Source organism: Cyclopterus lumpus, chromosome 8 (assembly GCF_009769545.1).
Source record: "Cyclopterus lumpus isolate fCycLum1 chromosome 8, fCycLum1.pri, whole genome shotgun sequence".
In the NCBI taxonomy this organism is placed as follows: Eukaryota; Metazoa; Chordata; class Actinopteri; order Perciformes; family Cyclopteridae; genus Cyclopterus; species Cyclopterus lumpus.
The window spans coordinates 17596921-17615525 of NC_046973.1; the positions used below are offsets into that span (position 1 = coordinate 17596921).

The 18605-nt window shown below is 44.6% G+C and overlaps 3 protein-coding genes across 6 annotated transcripts in view; 1 reads left to right on the forward strand and 2 right to left on the reverse strand.

Annotated features, from left to right (window-relative positions):
- The window catches only part of fam117aa (family with sequence similarity 117 member Aa), a 9183-nt gene extending 5352 nt beyond the window's left edge, over positions 1 to 3831 (reverse strand). For both annotated transcript variants that reach the window (XM_034540326.1, XM_034540325.1), the window contains exons 1-2: positions 3213 to 3831; positions 1459 to 1604 (exon numbers count right to left, since the gene is read on the reverse strand). In XM_034540326.1, the coding sequence (XP_034396217.1) occupies positions 1459 to 1604; positions 3213 to 3465 (399 nt within the window). In that variant the 5' untranslated portion in view covers positions 3466 to 3831. The remainder of the gene's footprint in view (positions 1 to 1458; positions 1605 to 3212) is intronic.
- Positions 3832 to 6275: 2444 nt separating this feature from the next.
- On the reverse strand, positions 6276 to 18382 carry rundc3aa (RUN domain containing 3Aa). 3 transcript variants are annotated; one of them, XM_034539399.1, is made up of 11 exons: positions 18242 to 18382; positions 9351 to 9466; positions 8973 to 9106; positions 8772 to 8857; positions 8448 to 8537; positions 8081 to 8161; positions 7831 to 7996; positions 7582 to 7739; positions 7087 to 7200; positions 6806 to 6909; positions 6276 to 6418 (listed from the first exon to the last, which is right to left on the reverse strand). In XM_034539399.1, the coding sequence occupies exons 1-11, from the start codon at positions 18346 to 18348 to the stop codon at positions 6276 to 6278; spliced, it is 1299 nt and encodes a 432-aa protein (XP_034395290.1). In that variant the 5' UTR covers positions 18349 to 18382. The 3 variants fall into 3 exon arrangements, with proteins under 3 accessions (XP_034395290.1, XP_034395291.1, XP_034395289.1); XM_034539400.1 differs by having other exon boundaries at positions 9339 to 9466; XM_034539398.1 differs by having other exon boundaries at positions 6806 to 6966; positions 9339 to 9466.
- zwi (zwilling) lies at positions 11968 to 12216 on the forward strand. Its single transcript, XM_034539401.1, has one exon. The coding sequence runs from the start codon at positions 11968 to 11970 to the stop codon at positions 12214 to 12216; it is 249 nt and encodes an 82-aa protein (XP_034395292.1).
- Positions 18383 to 18605: the final 223 nt, after the last annotated feature.

Genomic DNA, 18605 nt, shown 5'->3' on the forward strand with positions numbered 1-18605 from the left:
AGACTCAACGGTAGCAGCACTGTTGGAAGGCTGAAGGCAGAGAATATTTAGCTTTCTTTGCTTCATAAACACCTCATACATTAACTTGGTGAGAAAATCTGGTTATTATAAGATGTTGGCGATTATTTTCTATTCGCTAGACAAACTATTTCAGCATTAAACAGGAACAACTTACATTGAAATGTACTCTACTGACCCTGAAACAAACACTACACTTTTTTTTAATTGATCCAAATTATTGTTATCATAGTTAGTGTTGTTTTTGGTTTGCTTTGTATTATAAATGTTGTTATTTGTCCACACACACACACACACACACACACACACACGTATGCCCATCTGTAGCACATGTCTGTAGAATTACAGCATAGTTAAAGGTGGTGAACTACGTTTATTATCGTTATTCAGTTTACAATTTCTTAGAAATCTTGCAGGTATGGTTTTTGGAAGTATGTTATTATTATTTTGTATTTGGTGTGTTAATGGAAGATGTATGTTTGATCACATGTGCGTCTTGTGGGGTTGACGACATGTTTGGCATGACAAACTCACTAGCTATAACCTACTGATTTTAAAATCTCCAGAAATATGAATCCACATCACAGAACAGAAAAATCCTGCTCCATAAGGGAACAAACAAGAAACAAACAACGAGCTATATCATCTGAAGTGCTGGTGAGGGACTATGGCAGAAGGAGAGGTGTGTGTGTGTGTGTGTGTGTGTGTGTGTTTGTGTGTGTGTGTGTGTGTGTGTGTGTGTGTGTGTGTGTGTGTGTGTGTGTGTGTGTGTGTGTGTGTGTGTGTGTGTGTGTGTGTGTGTGTGTGTGTGTGTGTGTGTGTGTGTGTGTGTGTGTGTGTGTGTGTGTGTGTGTGTGTGTGTGTGTGTGTGTGTGTGTGTGTGTGTGTGTGTGTGTGGTTGAGGAGAGTGCTGGGGGATGGGGTGTCTGTATAATGAGGTCAGGAGGGGTTTGTTCCTTACAATGGAGGCATAGGGGGTTCTTTTTGGTTTAAACTGTGTCATAGGCGAAGACGAAGCTGCGGAGCTCGGTGATGTTAGTCGGGGCTTTGTGCACTAGTTAGGAGCAGATACAGTCGAGGGGGGAGCGAGGGAAAAACAGCCGAGTTTAAAAGAAGAACAAAAAACGACTATTTCCAGTTGGCTGCCTTCCACCCGCAGCGTCTAACTGGAACCACCAGACACCTGCAGAGCCAACATCGGATATCTTGTCCTCTATACAAATCCTTAACATACAAAAAAAAAGCAAGGCAGAGAAAACATTTGGTCTCCAGTTTGCTTTTTTTCTTTCTTTCCGTCTTGCAACATGAAGCAACAGGTTTTATGGGGACGGTGTTCTCAGTAGCGATGGTATAACACACTGCCACTCATCGAGGCCCAGTTTAGTTAAAACACACTAATTAGCCACTCATTTGACAGTGTGGTAATATAGTCATCTTCACCTGCGTGGCTTTGTCATTGACACAGGTAACGGCCGTGCTCTCCGCCTCTTTGGGCCACTGTCCCTGCAGATAGGGTCCGACGATGGCGTCCAAAGACAGAGTTCGGCGGATGGTGGGTTTCGGCGGGCGAGCCGCGGTCCTGTCGGCTTTTTGGGAACATAAATAGAGCAAAATAAGTCAGGGGGTCATGCGTGTGCCTCAGCACTTGTCAGACATATGGCAGTCTTGCAGTAGTTATAGAAACTCACGCCTGTGTGATCACGTTGAGCTCACAACACACTGCGTGCGATATATAAATGTGGGCAAAAAAACTCCTTTTTTAAAAAGAGGCTAAACAGTATTCCAACACCAGTGGTAGTTCACAATGTTCACAAAATTGCTCCCAGGCTTCCTCCCCACCCGTCAGCATGCAGTGTGTAGAGCTGTGGGTGTGTGCGTGCATGTGTTGGCAGCTCTTTGTAATCTCTGGCAGGTGTGGACCATGCCTTTGACCTGGAGCGAAGCCATCCAACTACACAACACTGGCAACAGTCACCACAGGCTACAAGTACATCTACCACTAACAACACACACACACACACACACACACACACACACACACATGGTATGTTGTCATGTTGCAGGGCAGACTGGATGTATAAATAAACACCACTACATGCAGATGTGACTGGCACAGTTACAGTAGAATAGAGAGGGCCTTAAAGCTGCTGCTGTGTTAGCGTGAAGCAGAGATCCCACAGGTCAGAGTGCAAAGAGGCGACTCAGGGTCCAACTAACATTTTGAGAGCAGCGTTATGTTTCAGGGTTAAACGCCTCCATTGTTCAGTTCATCAATAGTTCCCTGAATTAGTATACGAGAAGCATGGCCCTTTCCTTTAATAATAACCAATGAGGTCTTGAAATCCAGCCTGTTCGTTTTTCTTTAATCGAATAGTTGCTCTTTTTTTCTAAAAATCATATGTTGTAAATGAATTAAGTTCAAATTGTAAGGACTCAAAAACGGCTTCATCAACACTTTTTCTTTTAAAGTTGTGAGTGCCTGAGGGCTGTTGCTTTCCTTTAGGGCTGCAACTAACTTATTATTTTTCATTAATGATTAATCTGCTGATCAAATTTCTCGAATAATCTTTTAGTGTCCATCACAGTTTTTCATAGCCGCAGTAGTTTTTGTCCAAAAGCGAAACATTTCGCATTTATAATGATAGACAATCCTCAAGCTGGAACCCGCACGTGTTCACTTTCAGAGATTAATGGGTTGCCAAAAGAGTTGCTGATTCATTTTCTGTGTCAATTCATCTCTTAGACTCTACTTTCTTTTGTAACACATTACAGAAACCTGCGCGTGGCCGACTGACACGCGCACGTTTTTTATGTCCACTAACCTATAAGTCGATTTGATAGACAGATTTGTAAAACTGTGTGGGATTTCCCCCACAGAGATTCACACAAAAAGCACCACTTTAAAATCTGCCGTTTGCCAGAGCTTAAACGTTTCTTGAAAATAAGTCAATCGGCATGAAAAACCATTAGAATAAACATATATTAGTAATTGGGTGAATACATGTTAACCGACCATAAAGACCGATTTAGTGGTCAGGGCAGCCCTAGAAATAAACTTAGTAAATGAAACCCATAGGTAACATCATTTCTGAGTCAGATATTGATCATAAAGTGGTTCAAAATACACGTTGAAACACTGGACCACATGGAGGTGAATGTGTGCCCCCCCCCCCCCCCTCCGAGTGTGTATTTACCCGTCTTGACCTCCCTGCAGAGGAGGGCTGAGCCCCTCTGGAGCTGGTATGGGATTGTGGCTCTGAGGGGCTGCAGGATGGGGTTGCTGCACCCCCGAGGCGCTCCTCCACTTCTACCCGACATCCCCCACTCAAAAGCACCGCTTATGAAAACACACACACACGCACACGCACACACACACGCGCGCTTCTTTTTCTTCTTCACTTCTCTCACTGCAACTCTGCGCTGCGCTGACTTCCTCTCTGTGCACATTCAGTTCATCCGCGATGATGATCCAAAAGTCCGATTGGGCCTCTGGTTGGGCACCCAGCTTACGTTTCCTTTTGTGATGATGACCATGGTTGTTTTTCTTGCTTACTTTCGGGTTGAAGGCGCAGAGAGAGAGAGAGAGTGAGAGAGAGTGAGAGAGAGAGGTTTAACGCATCCTCATAAGTACTCCTTCGTGCTGCAGGCTGGAGAGGACACCGGAGGAGACGAGGCGCTGCTCCCGCACATCGCTGCTTGTTACTCGGCACTTGGAGCTCGGCTCAACCTGAAGCAACTATCTCGTGCAGTCTCTGATTCCAAGGGAGGGCGATCTGGTTGGTTGGCGCAGAGCACTACTGAGCACGTATTGGTTTTCACACCCATCTGTCTCCTGAAGGGACCCCCCCCCCCCCATACCCCCCTACCTCCTAAAAAAAAAAACTTAAAGCTCCCATACACTTTGTTGAGTTTTTCATGGCCCCTCCCCTCATATCCTTCAAACCCACGTCCAAACCCTGGGGTCTATTCACTGTGTGTGTGTGTGTGTGGTCTTAAACGTGTGGTTCAGGGACCCCTCAAGGTCACTACAGGGGCTCTGATGGTCCAAACTTATGACTGGTCACTTTACTCAAAGGAGATGTTATATGTAGCTATTTAAATCAAATTATAACAATTGGCAAGCTTTTCATTCAGTAAAATAAACAAATTAAAATAGTATTACGTTTGATATCATGTCATATAATTTCTCGACCTAAATATACACATTTGTTCAAAATACATAAATAAAATGTGTCAATAAATCCTGATGAGTTTTGAACTTGTTTAACTATCATAGCATTTATTTAATGTTTGACTACTTTATTAAACAATGCTTTTATCTCAGATGTATTACTGTTGCTGCAAAAATAATCACAAAAAAGGTATAAACTGTAGTCAGAGTTAATAGCATAATATGTTTGTCAACTTTCCCAAAACAATGCAGATTGCACAATACTGAGTGCAATAAAACAAACCTCATCCACATCATGCAATATCACTTTGATGTATATTAATTACATATTAGCTACATGAGCCACAAACAAAACAAATTAAACAAACTGTATAGATAAAGAAATTGTTCACATCATGACCAAAAGGCTTTTCTATCATGCAAGTATGTGAACATCAGAAATTGAAAAGGTCTTTCACTAAAAAGCCACTTTGCATCCTATTCTGTTTCTATGAGGATGTTCTCATATAGTCTTCTTTACAAGGGGGTCAGAGGCCATACATATTCTTAACAAATAAAGGGATTTATTCATGAAGAAGTACGTGAAAAATAAGTCAAACAAAGGGATGGGAGCTCTCTGTAAGGTCAGCCGCGGAGATGCAGGACAATGTGCTGTAAAAACAAGGGAAATAACCCAAACGCCTCAACACAGCGACGTACAGTGAGAGGAATATGCCAACAAAGGGCTGCTGCTGTCAGGCTGATAATGCATGTGCCACGTCCAGCCCAGCTGTGTCCAATGTCGCTGATTACTCTCCAATCAGGTCTGCAGCCTTGGAGATAGAAAGCACAGACACATAGGAACCAAACAGGGGAGCCATGCAGGTGGTCGGGGCTTCAGCATCTTGGAAATGGACACTTGTAATAATGATATTTTGTATCCAATCTGGATGAATCATTTGTCCAACCTGGCCTAGTTTGTTAAAATAAGATTGATCTTATCGGTAAAATTTAGCCACCCCTTTGTTTCCCTGGAAGGCCCTCAGGTTGCTCTTAAGAATTAACAAGCATTTTGGGGCATTTCTGCATTATGTTCCTCCTGATCACTTTAAACCACAAGATGGAGCCAGAGCACATGTGTCCTATGCAACCGGCTGCTCTAACTTCTCAACGTCTCCATTAAATTTGTTCTTTTTTTTTTTAAATCACTGCTTTCGACCCAGGTCCTTCTGTAACTCTCCATGCAATGTTGTGATCTACACAAACAGACACTCGTCATGGAAAAAAGGCAGTTTATTGCAACACAAACTAAAATAAACAACAGAGTATACATGTAAAAAGAACATACTGCTGGATTGGATAAAATCCTGTAAGTGAACATATGCGGTAGTTTAAGATTGGATCGTTTTTTAATAGCTGCACAGATTTAAACAGTGTTTGATTACTCAAGCAGGAATGATCCCAGATCAGTTGCTCCCATAAAACAGTGCTATGTCACTGCGGAGACAGTCTGTAAAAACCCATCCTCGACCTTATACGGGTAATCTGTATCTCTTCAAATGATCATCACATCTCTCTTTGCAAGTGGCTGCATTCAAAGAGCTGCGCGTGCTGTTTTGGTCACTTTTTGACAAGAAAATATAAATAAAACAGGCGCACAAACACACGGACGACGCACGCCATGGGGAAGAATGCTAATATTCAAATAAAGAGCAATATGTGAGTACTATTTAAGGAAATACATGACTTGGCTTTGGAAAAAGGTCTGACGGGAGTTTGCGGAGGGATTGCATGATCTTGGATGAAGGGATTCACAGATAGTACAAAGTGGTTGTGGTGGAGTGATTGAGAGGAGTTAAGCGTGTAAGGCAAGGAGAAGGGAAAGAACCAAAAAAACGATGGATCCTTTCAGCTTCATGATGACTTCACTCTCATGTGTACAAAAATCCAGAGAGGGTGTCATGCCTTCCCTGTTCTCATGGAGCTGTGGATGGTCTTGGTGGATTGGGGAAGCAGGGTTTTCGTCGGGTTCACGGTCAACGCAGCATCTCCAGAGGCAGACAGGATGGGGGGGGGGGGGGATCAATCTCGGTTGGGTCTGGAGCACCTAGCTGGGAGTGAGCGCAGGGCTGGGTTCAGTGCTGATGTTGACCAAACACTCGCTGGACTTGAGGCTGGCCAGGGACTTGGAGCTTGGTAGAGACGCCAGAGAGCCACACAGACCCAGCATGGAGGGAGTATTGTCTTTTCCTACGAGGACAAAACAGAGAAAAAGCACAACCAAATGAACTTCTGATCGTGCATACTTCAAGCTGCCCACATGAAACACCATAAACAGCCATCAAGCCTGTCTTTGTATGAGTATGTATGTACATGTGCATGGGTGGCGGCCTCTGAAAGGCTTTTATGCAGCAGTGGAAAGGGAGCAAATGTATTCCTACTCAAGCAGAAATGTTGTTACTTTACTACTGCGTTCAAGTCAAATGTAGCTCATTCAAAATGTTACTCAGGAATATTGCATAAAATGGCGACAAAAAGTGCAACAAAAAAATAACCGTATACTACAAATCCCTGCAGGTTTAAATGTCGGGGTGAATATGTTGGGATGAATGTAGTCACAGTGAAAAGCATTTTTACCTTCTGAATTCCAGGCAATATTTCCGTTGTGTCTCCCATCGGCCCTCCCATCGGAGTTCAGACTCACGTCACCAGAAAGTTGCTCCAAACTATGGAAACTCCTTCTGGATGGACAAAAAACATCATCATAATCATAATGAAGTTCTTTACATGAATTGCATCTATAAGCATCTGCTTATTTGTACTGTGTATGTTATTAACCAATACGGACCATATATTTAGATTTACGAATATAAACAAATACAAATAAAATAGAAACATACTGTCCACGTAAGCTTTACCTGCGGAAGAGCTTGACGTCGCCCTGGTTGTTTGAGATGGTGGACCACTGGTTGACCAGCGGGATGGAAAGATGTTTAGCCAGATGGGAGGAATCACAGGGCATGAGGGCAGTGCTGCATGGAGCACAGAGTGAAAATAAGTCAATTCAGGCGGGATACGTTTCATTTGAGCAAACAAATATGACCCTAAACATCCAAAAAGGAGGTCCAAAAGACATTGATATCAGTCTACTTCCTGAAACATGTGAAGATGTCGGCCATGTTATCGTCACAGAGAAACGTTTTTGTTGCTGCTGATTACATTTCTTATGCACCACAGGAATATACTTCTGTTTTTGTTTTGTTTTGTTGTGTTACAAATGGGCTACAAGTGAATACATCCACGTGTTGCGTAATGACAATAAAAGGATCATTTTATCTGTGTATGAATCCGACAGTCGAAGCTTTTTTTTATTTTGATCAAACGCAAATCCAAAGTTTGTGTGCGCTCCTCACAGTTGTGCCTGCAGCTCGAGCACGACGGCCTCCAGCTCCTCCTTCTCCTGTCGGCTCTGGGCCGCCTGCTCCTCCACCTTTGCTCGCAGACGCTTGTTCTCCGTCTCCACGTTCTTCAGCTGCGACTCCCGCAGGCGCACCAGCTCCTCCAGATAACCCTGCAAAACATGACAGTCAGGAAGGAGTTGTGCGGTTGAAGCACCAGAGGTTAAAGGTGTCAACTCGGTTATAGCAGCCGTTGCGCGTCACCTTCTGGGCGTAGACGATCTTAAACCTCTGCTCCATCTTGCGACACTTGTTGCTCCAGCTCTCCTCGTCGGTCACCAGAGGGATGTAGGGGTGCTCGGGGACGCTCTCCTCGCTGTTACTGCTGTCCACACTGCGGCGGTCATCCTCATCGCTCAGGTAGTCGTAGCTACGCGGCAGAGAGGCGACAGTGTTGCAGCGTCACACGTGCACACGCGTGATGCTAAACTTGCAGGGACAGGATCAGTCTCACCTCTGAGTGAACTTCAGGTAGGGCGTGTAGTCAATGACAGCGGAGGATTTCCCATCCAGAGTCTCCCCCTTCAGGCAGAAACTGCATAGAGGCCAAAAAAACATAGAATCGATATGTACAAATCAATAATAACCAGAAAATTACATATCTATTGCATATAAATGTGTTTTTCTTGTTCAGCTTTGTTGTCCGTGTTTGATAGCCATATGTATATTTCAAATGATGTATGTATAATCTGTTAATCCGTACTAAATATACTATACTCAAATCCACTTCAGAACTCTTTCAGGGCCATTCCTAAATATTAGGTTATGTGCTTATATATTTAAAACCTCTGTATATCACAGGCTGCCGCGTGTGTCTTCACCTGAAGTCAATGGCACTCAGTCCAATCAGCATGCCAGTCAGGACTTGGGCCTCCTCTCTCAGCATAATGGCCCCGTCATCATAGAACCTCCTATTAGGTGAAGAGGTGGTTATCATAAGATATATTGCTGACACAACTGTACATTTAATGTTAAGCATCTGGAGCGGGTCTGTACTTTGCACTGGTGCAAACTTTTACATCGAAACTGAGTGATGAAGACAACATGAAGGTGTTGGCTTAGAATCCAAAAACTAAATAAGATATACATAATATAACACTTTAAATGATGTGGTTATTGTCCCTTTAAAGTCCTCTTAGTCTGACCTGGTAGTTCTTGTGTCCCTCAGAGCAGTGGACACATATTCAGACAGACGTTTCTCCATCAGCGCCACTCGAATCCATGCGCGCCCCTGTAGGACAACGTAAGACGTGAGTAGGAACAGAGGGCCTTCTTTGCTGTTCTCACTAGCAAAATCCCACACAACATACACACTCTCACACAATGATGCATACAAATATCCTTGCCTTTGCTCGGGATGTGCTGATGTTCTCGATGTTTTCAATGCTGGCGATGCAGTTGTTCTGCACCTTGCTGCACGCCAGACGGATATATTCCCAGAAGCTGCGCTGTCCATCTGAGCTGAACCAGCTTCCTGAACCTGGTCCAAGATGAAAACGCAGCAATGAAGCAACTTCTGCTCGAGCAACGACCCGCGCTGCTAGCATGCAACGACCGCTACAGTGCAGCTAACTGTGTAATCGAGGCATGTTTTTATGTTTTCCGTGCTTAATGTTTGCAGTGTCATCCATGCAGTAGATTCATATGCCTTTCACATGTTTTACTGCCACAAACTAACTGCCTCGTCCATCTGGTCCTGTGCTATATGTTACCTGCAGTGTTACCTTTGAAGCTGTGGCTGAGGATGTGCTCTAAAATGGCGGCAAAGTTAATAAACTCCTCGGATGAGTCATCTATGGGCTCTGCGGTGTACTTTTCCAGGAGAGTCTTTACAGAGAATCTGAAATAGAAGCACACACACAGAGAAAGAGGAATTAGAAAAAAAGCAATGCAGTGATAAAACATGAAACTTTGCATGTCTATTCTTCACGAGCCGCTGAAAACGCCGCCGCATGCTGTACCCAAGCAGACAAATGTACTACTGTATTTGAACCCTGCAACAATATCGAGGAGGGGCTTTTTTTTCCCTTTTTTTGGGGGAACCACGCCATCTTATCATACTGAGGTCACCCCAATTGTCTTGTGTACTGCACAATGTACCCCTTCAGTGCTTTGGCATTGTTATCATGAAAACAATACAATTAACCCCCTGTCCTCTCAGCCTTTGTGCACGCTGTGCTTCAAGGTCCCTTTGGATCTCGTCTCTCTGAGGGACCGGCCAGCATGAAAGAATGATCAAATAATTCCCTCCTCCCTCATCTGTACATGGTGGTCTGAACTATTTAGGGCAACCGCTGTCGCAGCTTTTGTTTGGCTTTTGACCCTGCTGCACCCCAGGCAGTAGTGCAGCTTGCATGTTAGGAGCCGGCATCCAGGCACGGGCTCGGGCTGACTGCCTCCGCTTCGATGGGCAACACTAGCATCACCGAGGGCAAGACTGCCCTGGCAGTGGGAAAAACCTCCATAGCCAGGGGAAAGACAACTGTAGCCATGGGCAACACCTCCATCTTCAGGGGAGTGACCACCACCTCCATGGGAGACTCCACCATCCAAAGGCAAAAGACGAAAGTGGCTCTGGGACGGGCCAGCTTCAGCCGGGGAACCACAACCACCTCGTTTCACAAAGCCTTGATGTCCAAGCGCAGGACCACCTAGATGGAAAGGAACCCCGAAGCCAGGGCTAAGACACCCAAGGAAGCCAAGCATTCCAAAAAAGACGCTAACAATGAGTGGGAAACCACATTCCTGTCAAGCAAGACCTCCTTCAACAAAGGCAGGGTTTCGATCCTGAGGACTAAGTACGCCATCTCCTGGGGTAAATTCTCGATCTCCTGGAGCAGAACCACTGTAACTTTGGGCAACTTTAACATAGTGTTTGGCAAAACCTCTGTTACACGAGGGGAGACCACAAGCTCCTTCGCCACGCTGACCTTCACCCATGGGACCAAGTCTGTGTCTGTGGTCAAAACCACTCTCATCAGGGGCACAGAGAAGCACAGCAACGTCTACTGGGATTTTCACACATGATTCCTGCACACACTTAAAAACCCAAGGATATTTCTATCCCGTCGGTTTTAGCAGGTCAGTAGTAGTAAGACTCAAAAAAAAGAAAAGAAAAAAAAAGAGCTGTTTTTGTGATCAATGTAGCGTGCATGTTAATGTGGCATGAAATCCATCCGTTACCTGTTGGGCCGAGGTGGATTCCCTTAGTAAGAAAGTGCAAAGTGAGTTGCACATCTAATGGGTTTCTAGTCAGGAGTGAGATGTTCCAGAGCCACGCCGAGCGTGTTATATGCAAATGTGACCGCGATGAGATGACGGTTTATGGTGTGTCTACTTGGCAGGCAGGGAAAGTGTGAAACAGCTGTGTGGGATGCATGTGGAGGCACACAAGAGAGTGTGTGTTTTTCACCAGCACTCTTCTCCTGTATGTTGTGCATGTACAGTCATCACCGTGTCTACATCTTTGGTACAAATGTGGTATTTTTGTGCACGCCGATAACATTTGTTAACTGCCTGCTTTTCCATAACTATGCTTGCCGTATGTCCACCAGAAAACACAGTTTTAAACTAGAAAACTGTAAAGCTGGTTGATATAACAATGCTTATAAAAGGAACATGCCTAAACACTGCTCGGCTTGATTGTTTTGTAAATACAGGTTTTGTGAGATACTATAGGATCTAAACAACATACATGGTAGAAATTAAAGACTTCATTGCTGTAGTTGCAAACAGTTCAGCAATTTGGGTAATAAAGGAACCACACCCATATTTCAATTGGAGGCATGATACAAATATAGGAGAGGTGCAATCAAAGCCTAAACTACACAAACACATTCATCTTTTCTCCTCTCAAATCTGACAGCGAGCCACTCATTTCACATATGGCATATACAGTTGTACACAGAGGCTATGTCTTACAATCAGAGGCTATAGGGAACAATGGCTCAGAAGAAAATGATGTCACCACAGATTGCCCCCTTTGCAACAATGTGTCCTTCAACCGTCCGGTGTCGTCGTGGAGATAGGACAATCGCTCCACTGTCCCTGTCCCCCCAGATAGGCTGTGGCCACCTACGGCTGCCTCTGTCCATTCACAGGGACACATGGGTGGTATGTGGCCTTCCAGAGCCCACGTCGATCATCTCAACGAAGGCATTATGCGACACGGGGGTCGTACTCTCCACGCTTAGCATTCTGGTCTTCTCTGGAGTGTAGCAGATGGTACTATTATCCTCGAAGGGCAGAGCAGGACGTGCTGCATGAGCGTGCGATGCTTTGCGTCGAGTGAGCCCCGAATCCCGTCGTCGAATCTGGGTCAGGAAGACGAGCTTCTCCTCAATGGGCAATACCAGTTTCACCGAGGGGAAGACGGCCTTGACCTTGGGCAACACCACTATAAAGAGGGGAAAGTCCAAGATTGCCATGGGGAACACCTCCATCAGCAGGGGCAAGAAAACAACATCGTTGGGGTCCTCCACCATCACCAGTGGAAAGACCAAGATCGCCCTGGGGGGCGCCTCCTTCAGCAGAGGCTCCACCACCACCTCTTTTCGGAAAGCCCTCTTCCCCAAACGCAAGACGCTCTAGATGAAAGGGGACCTCGTCGAGGGGTGGGGGGACGGGCACAAAATGTCACAAGAAAGAAGAAGAAAGAAGCGCCATCACAGAGAACATTCGGACACCACTACAGCATCTGCACAGGGTCTGTTCCAACAGAGAGCCCAAACTGGATTAGATTTACCTATGGACCGTCGACTGCTTTTTTGGTCATGCCGGATTTATCAAGGAAACAGGTCAGTGGCATCAAAGTTCTGTCGCATCATGTTATCTGCAAAAACCACGTAGGTCAGTTTAGGTTTCAAGGTATTTTAGAGCTCCAGAATTGTGTGTGCTCTACTCTCCACCATCCGACAAACTACAAATAAATCCACAGTTTGCCAGTCAGCACATGTGACCTTCTCAAAGGGACCGCTGTAGAGCACAAGGCGCTCCTTTTACACGACTTTGTCTTCAGAAAGTTTTGTTGGATACAATTTTGTGGAGAATTGTTCTATTCTGTCACGTAAACGTAAAGTGAAGAGTGGGTTAGAGAAACATCAAATCAGGTCGAACTTGTGACACCCGATGACGGAAGCATTTATGAAACTAAGCGGTTCCTCATTATGCAGAGTGCCAAGCCCTTAGAAAACCACTACGTCCCCCCCCATTGGTTCCCAGGGCTCAGTATGAGATTAGCTGCTATACCTGTTTGTGGATGTAATAGCATTCATCATCATAAGAGCAGAAGGTTCACTGTTGCAAAAGGCCTCTCTGACCCGAGAGAGTGGCAGCGCTATCTCAAGAGAAGCATTACAACAGATTTTTTTAAATGAACTGAAGTCCTTTGATCTGAAGGGGAATTGCTGGCGTGCCTCAAATGCAAATGAATGGAGTGGAATCGCAAAATGCTCTTGGTACGATTTGACACTGAAAAACAACGACGAGGCCTTCTGACAAGCTTCTTTTGTGCCCCCCCCCCCCCCCTCCCCCGCTCACTCAGGCTGGATCGCAGCCAAGCCACCTCTCAGATCTCTCTAAAGGCCCTCTTGTTCTCCTTTCTCACCCCTCTACTGTACTTACACAAGTGTGTGTTTGATCCTCAGCACCACCTAGGAACCCCAAACTACATTTATCAGCAGCACACAGAATCTAAACACAAAGCATTTCACATTAACCCTCTCAGCTTTCTTTTCTTTTCTTTTTCCCCCTGACTCCTATCTCTCTCTCCCTCCTCCTCCTCTTTCTGTCCCTCTCCTTAGTCTTGGCATAACCGGCAGGATCCGATGACACAGGCAGACTCCTCACTGGCCGCAGCATTGTGTAACCACCAGCCAGTGCTGTTGTTTATCGTCCTGGACTGTCGAGGGGAGACGTCCTGTCCTGTGCTGGATCTGCACAAACAGCCAAGATAAAGAATCCATGTGCACTTTGATAAATATTAAGAAAGAAAGAAAAATGACAATTTGGGCCAAATCAGAATAGACTAAAAGATGTGAAAATGCAACAACAGCAGGGTGTGCATCTCTCTCTCTCTCTCTCACCGGCCCCATCTGTGAATAGGCGTCCAGGCAAAGTGTTTCATGGTCAGAGGAGGTGTAGAGGGACTAGTGTGTAACATGGGAAGTGAGGGTTTTGGGCTGAGAAGCGCTGAGAGTGTAAAGCAGGTGTTTGAACAGGACAGGGGGGGGGGGGGGGGGGGGGTCAAATGAAGGGTAACAGTGTGGTGAGAGAGTAGAAGAGAGAAGGCTAAATGTGTAGTCAAAACTACAGAAACCTCTGCTGTAAATTTCACCTCCCTAAAAAATTAAATAAAAAGCTTTGAAAATGAAGTAAAATGTCAAATAGAAGGCAGGCACAGAAACTGAACCAGAAAAAAACAATGCGATTCCAGAGATGCAAAGATTTGTTTCCTATTGTTCCCTTAAAAAAAAAAAAATGGAACCGAGATAAGTAGAACCCCCCCCCCCATCCCCTCTGCAATTGTTCGGAATGTCTTAAAAGCACAAAGAGCCACCCACTTGCAGAAGCATGTCCGTGAGACGTGACTACGCGGTCGTGTTTACTACGGCACAGGACATTTTATTCTCCGGTCCCGAGCCGCGCCCCGGAAGAGCTCAAGCCTCAGTCACGATGCACCGCATCGCCAGCCTCCCTGCTTTCCCTCCCCGTCCCCTTTGTTTACAGGAGGCGGCCGAAGGGATAGCACCTCACATCAGACCTGTCCAGTCTCACTTATCCTATCTATGTTTTCTTAGGTTCCCCGTGACCACGGCAACACCGCGGATGACGGCACGAGAGCTCTTAGCCAGACCAGAGCAACAACACAGTAAATGTTAAAACACTACAATGCCGCCTGTAAACAAATTGCCTCGTGACTGTTTCACAATATTTGGGTTCAGATAAACAAACCAGGAGTTGTATGAAAATACCCACTCACTACAGAAAGCCTCAGACCATGCCATGTTCAAATAAAACCTGTTGCTAGTGGCGACAGCACAAAGACGTAGATCACGATGACACTGCTCTCACCGTGGACATGATAAACATCCCAGAGTGTCTTCGATGGTTATTTTCATGCATCCCCCCCTCGGTCTGCAGGCTTGAGCCACGGAGGTGAGAAAGAAATCCAAAAAGTATTCTTTCGCCTATTATTATTATTATTTCTCCACTATTATTCTTAATTTTAAAGTCTTTACGGTAACGCCTCTGAGTCCCTGACGCAGGCCTCTTGCAGAAACTGTTCCTTGTGATGGTGCAAATGTTTGATCAGGTTTTCCTTAATTATACACAAATGTCTATTGCTGTACATATGTGTTGCTAATTCAAATGGGCTCCTTCAGTTAAGTAAGACACTGTAAACAAGGCACTGAAACATTGAACCACATTATGCCAGATCATGTGAATACACTTTTTTCTTCTTTTCTATTAAAAGGACTGTGATGCCAGTTTGTCTGTGGTGCCCCCCCCCCCTCCCCCCCCCGTAATAGATGACCTTTTCTGAAGTCCCACAAAAAGACATAACTTCGTCACACGACTTGTTGGGAGTTGAAACCGTTAATCTCTGTGTGTGCCGATTGTATTTTAAACGTGTATGATGTGACAGCGAAGGAGAATAGGTCAAACTTGATACACATCTGTATTAAAGGCTTGGCCTGGGTGTACTAATGTACTAACGTCAGCTTACTGACTGGAGCCAGGCAGCCGTTCAGACTGTGGAAGTAGCTGTGGCTCAGCAGCCCGATCTGAGCCTGGATCCCGTAGCCTGCACGCCAACACGACGCCCAGCCTGCTTCAATGCACAGCCAGGGGCCCGCTGGCGATTCAGGGTCTCTCTCCAATGAGACTGCACAACAACAACAACAACAACAACAACAACCTTTGACTACTTGAATCGACTCTCGCCAGAATGGCGTCGAGAAGAAAGACATTTTTAGAAAAAAACAAAGACGCAAGAGAGATGCAGATCTGACAAAGCGACAACGGACGCGCCTGCAAGACGTTGCCCTCCAGCTGAACCTAATCAATGTCATGTTGTTAATTAGAGAATGGAAAGAAACTGTGTAGTTAGCATTACTGATGGAAAGCTGTTTGAGATATTTATTTCCGTCTCGTCCTTATTTTTGTCTCGTCCTGTGCGTTTGTCATTAAAATGCGTAAATGATTACACTGGCCTTAGCAACGGTCAGGCCAACCTGAAAACAACGACTGTTGTTGTTCCCTCACTTAATCGTTTCTCTGTGTTGTGAGTCCATCGTGAGAACTGTTCTTTCTTTGCAGGCATGCTCTGTGTGATGTTGTGTTGTTTTGCTTCACTGTACGTGACACTAACAATGCAGACAGGAACCTTGAACAGAAAAGGTACTGGAATAAAAAGGCTTGATTGTGTGTCTATTTGAAAGTCCAAACGTTGTCTTCTTTTTTAATTATTATAGTATAGCATTTTTATTAAGACGATTTATTTTTTTTAAAAAAGGAGGTTAAGACCAAGATGTGGATGCATGATGTCAAATTGGCAGAACGCCTGCACCATCGACACAAATAATGAACGTCTCTCTCTCTGCAGCAGCATTTACGGCTATAGTCGATTAGGAATTCCAGACACAGAGCGATGCTTTAATAACCTTTATGAGAGCACTGCAAAAAGTATTGACGTAAAGTTGTAACTTTCCGACAAGCCGATCTGGTCAAATCACACAATATTAAATACTACAGAGCAGAATAAGTCACTATGAAATAGCTCTATCAGCTTTTGGACAGCTGGTTGGATAAAACAAGCTATTTGCAGGTGTCACCTCAGGCTATATGACGATCTTTCAGTATTTTTCATCCATTTTGAAGACTGAAAAGTGCCTCAATTAATTGAGCAAAGAATCAGCAGATTAATTGATAATGACAATAAGTGTTAGTTACCATCGCGATATCAAAGACCCATTTACATTTACAGAATATGTATTTTCTAGAGTACCATTCATGACTGCAGTTTATTTGCAGTTCAATAACTATAGTTATCCTGCAGATAATATCAAAGGGGCACCCTTAGAGTTATTATCAATGCAAAACCTGAAATTCCTACAATGCTAACCTTACTGTATGACTGGTTTCATATTAATTCATGAAATACTACATATATTAATCATTTTTAAGTACACTTACTCTATATTAGACCTCACACAGACTATTTAGATCAGGGGTCTCTAACCTCAGATGATGAAAGGGACCAGAAAGAAAACATACTTATCTTGCACACATAGGGGTGGCAGCAATTCAATATCATTTATCTTTTTTCAATGGAATTGTATCGTGATTAAATCATTTATCAAGATATCGTGACACACAATTATTGTCTAAAATGATAATAGCAAGCACATACTTCTGATTATTCTCCTTAATTGAAAGAGATAATAGTATTTAATGTCCACTTACAATTTAAGAGTAAACAAAACCATGTGGCTATTTATTTCTTGAATTACCAGAAAACAAGTTATATCATGATACATAGTGTTCACGAGATATGAAATGACCCTTATCGTGATATTGGCCATATCACCCAGCACTACTTACACATTCACATCCTCTGGGCCCCTGAAAATCATTCAAATTAAGGGAAGATGTATTATATATATATTTATATATATATATTTGGTCAAACTACACACCAATCGTGTTCACATTATGGACCCAACCTGCGATTAGGGGTCACAAGTAGACGATCCTAAATTTTATGGGGGTCAGAAGACACAAACAAATGTAGAAGATATACTTATTTCGACCACACTGAGATACACAACAGACTACTTTAAATCTCAAGTATGGGCATAAAAATGACACCCTCATTAAATAAATCCAAGAGGTACTATTGACTGGACATCCGGTGAGTTCACCGATGCACATGAGTTTACAGCCCAAAGAGAGTGGTTTATGAGACTGCACACCACAGTCCATAAGCACTCTCTCTGCTGTGGAGGCTGGGAGACACTGATGGAGGGAGGAGTCCTTGCACTGCTCACAATGCCCTTGTCCCATTCAGCCACTCAACCTCTCCGTGATGGAGGAGGAAACCTGCTGTTGTATTTTCTCTCCGGCTTTATAATAAACAACATTATCCCACTAGTCTCATTCCCCCTCTTTGAAGCTGCATCTATCAGCACACACCGGAATCAAGCAGGTGTTAAATATAAAATGAACTTTCCTTTGACAAGATCCTGCATGGACACCACACCAAATACAATATATTTAAAGGAATGTCACAGCAACGTGCAGCCAGGAAATGCACAGGAACACATTGAAGACTAAAGGGATGTTGTAGGTCTACAGACGAGCGTGTGTGTGATGGCAGGGGTATGTGAAGGTGAAAATGCACCTGCCTCCTCTTCATCCATACAATTTCGAGAAATATGTCAAATTATTCTGCATTATTTTAATTATAATGCGTGCCCGGCTGCCGGCTGTTTCATCCCAGGAACAAATAACCATCCTCCACGATGGAAAGCTTGTTAACATATTAACTGAACAGCATGCAGGGACTGGTGGACTACCGGCAGATAATGCTGGAAATCGATGTCGTGATATGTACCTGCAAACCGTGATGAGGTTTTTTCGCTCCACACCGACGCTCCGAGCAGACGCCTTTTTCGATGTCAGACCCATAGCCATTGCTGTGTGAATGCAGCCCGACTCCATCCAGCGGCGGCCCCGGGGCCTCTTTGGGATCCGTGCCCAGGCCAGGTCCCCTCCCTCCGCGGGCCCTGTGTCCTACAAACACCCGCTGTTGTGTGCGGGGAGCCACGGATGCTGCGGCTGCTGCTGCTGCTGGAAGAGGAGGACAGGACGGAGGCAAATAGTGTCAAAATAGGAGATGATTGAATGCACAAGTTCCGGTTGGAACTTTCAAAATAAGATCCCCTCGTTTATTTGCGATTGACTGTGCTGATTGCCCA